General features: G+C 39.2%; 2 protein-coding genes across 2 annotated transcripts; one reads left to right on the plus strand and one right to left on the minus strand.

Annotated features, from left to right (window-relative positions):
• Positions 1-116: 116 nt before the first annotated feature.
• Positions 117-2424, plus strand: LOC108863293 (uncharacterized). The gene is made up of 10 exons (XM_018637670.2): positions 117-351; positions 462-548; positions 859-992; positions 1125-1183; positions 1270-1324; positions 1403-1450; positions 1576-1680; positions 1765-1812; positions 1972-2091; positions 2164-2424. Exons 1-10 carry the CDS (start codon positions 303-305, stop codon positions 2221-2223), a joined length of 765 nt encoding a protein of 254 aa, XP_018493172.1. The 5' UTR covers positions 117-302; the 3' UTR covers positions 2224-2424.
• A 274-nt stretch (positions 2425-2698) lies between these two features.
• On the minus strand, positions 2699-4521 carry LOC108863291 (protein MOS2). Its single transcript, XM_018637669.2, has 2 exons — positions 3118-4521; positions 2699-2914 (listed from the first exon to the last, which is right to left on the minus strand). The coding sequence occupies exon 1, from the start codon at positions 4460-4462 to the stop codon at positions 3149-3151; it is 1314 nt and encodes a 437-aa protein (XP_018493171.1). The 5' UTR covers positions 4463-4521; the 3' UTR covers positions 2699-2914; positions 3118-3148.
• Between the last annotated feature and the right edge of the window lie 457 nt (positions 4522-4978).

The following is a 4978-nucleotide window of genomic DNA, read 5'->3' on the forward strand; positions in this document are numbered from 1 at the left end:
AACAACATTTATAAGAGGGAAAAAATACTCGACAACGGGAACAAGTATCGGGTTCGGGCAAACGGGTCAAAATAATTTTTAATGGGCCTTTATCGAGTTCAAAATTGAAGCGGGTCGATCTGATAGTTTGAAATCTCACCGCCTCTAGAATTTTCCCCGCAAGTGAGGAGCGCTCGCGTAAAGCTCTTCAGATTCGTAAAAATATCTGATTTCAAAATCTTCCGAAAAAGTTTTCGTTTGTTCCTCGAGCGAACTAGATTTGTAGATTTTTTTTCGAATTGTGATCGGAAAGTGAAGAAGAGATGGAGGAGTATCTGCAGTGTATGAGGACTCTCCGGTCTCAAATGACTGGTACAAATCTTCATCTTCGCTTATGATTTTTTCCTGATTCTAGCTTCAAATTCGATGTGGCGATTGTGGACTTGACTTTGTTTTTTTTTCATGGATTCGATTGAGGATAGATGTGGAGGATCACGCGGCGAAGGTCTCCGTCGAGGAACAGATGCAGATTACCACAATCGCTACCTTGCAGAAAGATCTCGATCATGGTTCCTCTCCTCTCTCTCTCTCAATGCTTTCGGATTCAGAAGTTTCTATTTACATATATGTGATCGCACAGCAGTGTTAGGTGAACAGCGATGTGAATTTGAATGTGTGCTGATTATTGATGTCTTCGTTAGATTAGGTTCTTGTTTTGATGATGCAGCAATTTACTCGTTATTTCAGTGTTTGTTTTGACTGTGTTGTGATCAACCATTGAGTATTATACATATTTGGATCTGCGCTTTGTGCTCAGCTTCATACACTCTCTCCTCTTGATGAGATGTTACATGATTTTTTTCTAATGTTTATAATCAGCATTGTCTGAGACAAAGAGACTCAAAGAAGAAACGGATCAGAAGACGAGGACTAAAGGCGAACTATGCTCACAGATACTTGTAAAGCAGAGAAAGATTTCGTCATTGGAATCTGATTCAGCAAATCTTGCACAGGTACTTGACCTTTTGTGTTAGCCATGAATATCAAACTAGTAGTAAAGGTGTAATTATGCTTTAGAAGTTATCACACTGTTGTTCGCTTTGTGTGCTGGTTGCACTGGGTAAACTGTTTATCTTATGTTGTAGAGTCTGGAGCTTATACTACAAGAACGAGACAGTTTATCTGCAAAGCTTGTATCCAAACGGTAATTCATAAAGACCTTACAGCTAGAACTGGATTGTGTTTCTGGAATCATCTTGCGACTGTCAGTTTTATTGTTTTTAATTGCAGTTCTAACTATATAAAGACTGCAGAGGAAGCTAGAACCAAACTAGAGGAACATAAGGTTTTTTTCTTATTTGCATCCTCTTGGTGTGATATCATTCCCTCATTTTACATTGTCTGTCTTCCTTATTTTGGCCAGGGCTGGTTTGTTTCCCATATGAGTAATGAAACTGGCCAACAAGGACAGGTTCCTTCTTATAAGTCCTTACATGCTTATTCCGTTACAGTGACTTCCAATATTTGCATGATAACTGAGGCTATTAATTAGGATGTCTCATCATTTTTTTTCTCTGTTGGTCCTTGATATTTTAGAAAGAAGAATCAAGGAAAAACCTGATGGACTTATCAGATTCTGCTAGAGCAAAGCTTGATCAAGCAAACCAAATGAGATCCAAACTTATCCAGGAAAATTCTAAGGTTATTTACTTGTGTTTGTTACCACTATTGACAACAAGATTTATCACTTTGAGCACCTTTCTGAATTGTAATGTTTCATTTCAGATCAAGCTATCAATTGAGAATGTGAAGAACAAGATTAATGATTTCAAGGTAACTACTTTCTGGGATCTCTGCTAGTTTTTTGATTATCAGTTAGATCTTATGCTCTCTCATCAAGAGAAATCCACTCTGCTATTTTAACATTCAATTATGTATGAACATTTTGTGTTTCTGATACTGTACTATTTTCTTCACTCGTGAACAATGCAGCCGGAGTTGATGTTATTGGATGTTAAAATTCTAGAAGAGGAATACACAGCACTCTTGGCAGATGAATCTGGAGAGGCAGAGTATCTACATTCGCTGCAGAGTCAGGCTGAGAAACTGAAGGTGACATTGATTTTGTTGGCTTGGTTTTGATTGTAATTATGTGATGCTCATGACCACCTCCACTTGCTTCAGGGGATATCTTACATTGCTAAATGCGGTTGTGGAGAGGAATACAGTGTTGGTCTGTTTTAGGCTTAAGTCATGCATGCATCATCACCTTTCAGGTATAATGAATATGTGAACGCATCGAGAACCAGAACGAAGTTTTCTTTATGTGTTGGTTCTTTGAATCAGTGGTTTACTTGTTTAGTTTTTAGAGACAACTTTAACACTGTCTTGTTGAAGTGTATATAATGTCTCATCGTTTGCACGAGAAGAGCACTTTTTCCAACATTCCGTTTTATATTTGTAGGATAAGATGCAGCAAGAAATATGAACCATGTTTGTGTCGTAATCACATTCTTGATAACCTGAACTTAAAAAGTTTATGCAAATCTAAATAGCAGCTCGTACAAACTAAAATTTTGGGGTAAAACTGAAAAACTTTGTCAAATAAGCGAAGGAAAATGGAATAGAACTGATTTATTTTGTTCTGCAGCTAGCAATTTCTAACGTAAATGTATCACCATGTTTGTTTAGACAAACTTGATCTAAAACTGAGCTCATCTTCTGACTAAAGTTCATTGATTAGCTCTTTTAATTCAGACCACAAAGTTTATAGATGTAGTGAATAAAATGGTGCAATACCATGTACGTACTCTTAAATAGTGCTCTTACAAATGGTACAAGTGAGTGCAATTACTGGAAGACAGACACCGAAGCCAATGTCAATTTTGTCTGCAAACTCAAGAAACTCATACTTGCACCGAGGTTCTTCGTAAATCTGCAATTACACGGAGTTCAACTTTACAAATCAAAAAATAGAAAATAACTAACTTATTCAAAACTCGTGCCGGTTTGAATTTTTCAAGAAACTAATGCAGAATCACATAGGAACAGAAAATTTCAAGATGGTTACTCTGTTTAAAAGCTACGCATGTGAAAAATATTGGTCTATCCAAAAAGGAAGTGAGATAGTTGCAATACCTGAAAGTAAGCAGCTTTAGTATTGATAGTTTCAGTACTCAACATCATCCATATCGCCCATGTACTCAGCAACTTGTTCAAGTCTAACATCAAGCATCTTGTGGTTGTCTAAATCACGAACCACACCAGTTTCTCTATCCAAATCTTTCTCAACAAGATTCCCATAGACGCCCTTATGTTTCCCCAATAGAATCAAAACTGGTCCTCCTCGCCTCGGCAATGCAGTCTCCAGCAGCTCCTGATCAACCCCTTGAACCAACTCTTGCGTCTCATCCATCGTGATATCACAGGTCGTCGGTCCAACAACATCAACAACTTTCCCTTTCTTAAGATACAACCTCCCACCTTTCAATTGCTTGCTTACTATTCTGACCTTTATATGACTCCTGAGCCATGAGGGCTTCTTCACTCTCCTCTCACCTCCTCTATCATGCTTCTCACTGACTCTAACTTCATTTCTACTCACTCTCTCTGTTCCTCTGCTTCCCTTACTCGCCTTCTTATCTTTCAACTTCTTGAGACACCTTTCTTCTTCCTGTGAACCCAGATCTGCTACCTCACTCACACCAACTCTCACTTCATCTCCACTCCCAGAGAGCTTCACAACAAACGAATCATCACCCTTCTTCTCCACAATCTCACCCTTTGATCCCATATCTCTACCACCAACAATCCTCACTTCTTTCCCAACGAAAAACAGCTCTCCACCACTAACATCAAGTTTCAGTTTAGCCTTCTTCGTATCAACAACAACCTTAGACCTATCGAGATCGAAACCTAACCCTTCCTTAGCAGTCCACCTTTTGTACTCCTTGATCTCAACATCATCTTTAGCGTTCTTACCTATCCCCTTCCCAGGCCTCCACCCATACCCAGCCATCAACGCAGCTCCGAAACCCTCCACAGGAACGCTCTCGAAGTCCTCCAACGTCGGATCATCAGCAAGCGACTCCAGATCCCTCCTCAGACTCTGCATCATAAGCTGCTCTATCGGAGCTATATTCCGATCTTCATCCCTCGCAGCAGCTTCTCCGTCCTTGGCTTTCTCACGCAGCTTCAAACCGTACGTGACGTTATCCTGTGAATCGGTTAAAGGAACCTCCGGTTCGAATTCGAGACCCGAACCGGTGTTTCCGGATTGGAGCGGGAGATCGAGATTCTTCATCTTCTTGTGGGGTCTCCATGTGTTTTCGATGGGAGGGATGACGTGTTTGGGAGCGGAATCGGTTAGGGTTTTCGTGGGATCGAATTCCGTGACGAACTGTTTGCTGGTACCGTTGTCGTCGGCGGCGGTGGCTTTGAGTTTGGGTTTCGATTTGGAAGGGAGAGAGAAAGAGAGCTTCATGATTGGAATCGGTTTTCTTCTCTCTAACACGACCAGAAACCCGAATGTCACAAAGACGCTCCGTGAGAACTGTCGGAGATGGTGCCCGTGTATATTACATACAAAACAGATGGGCCTATTTAAGTATTTAGTGGGCCTATGGGCTGAGTATAGAGGCAAGTTCATTGGTGATAGCATGAATAAATCAGAAGTTCAAATACTCATACAATTGGGAATCTACAAAATAATACGGGAAAACAAATCTCTCGAACAATTTTTCAAACTGTACTCTTCTGCCAAAATTTGAATTATTTGATTTTCAGTTTGAGCATTTGACCCTCTAGTGTATTTCTTTCAATTAAATTTATTTATTAACTATTTTATTTTTCAGAGAGAAACATTACAACATTTGAGACATGAGACTTCTAGACATTTGTCTCAAATATTACTATATTTTCTTTTCATTTGACCTCTAGAGTATTTTTTAAATTAAATTTATCTATTTATTAGTTTTATTTTTAAATACATCAAAGTAAG

The sequence above is a fragment of the Raphanus sativus genome, chromosome 5, assembly GCF_000801105.2.
Source record: "Raphanus sativus cultivar WK10039 chromosome 5, ASM80110v3, whole genome shotgun sequence".
NCBI lineage: Eukaryota > Viridiplantae > Streptophyta > Magnoliopsida > Brassicales > Brassicaceae > Raphanus > Raphanus sativus.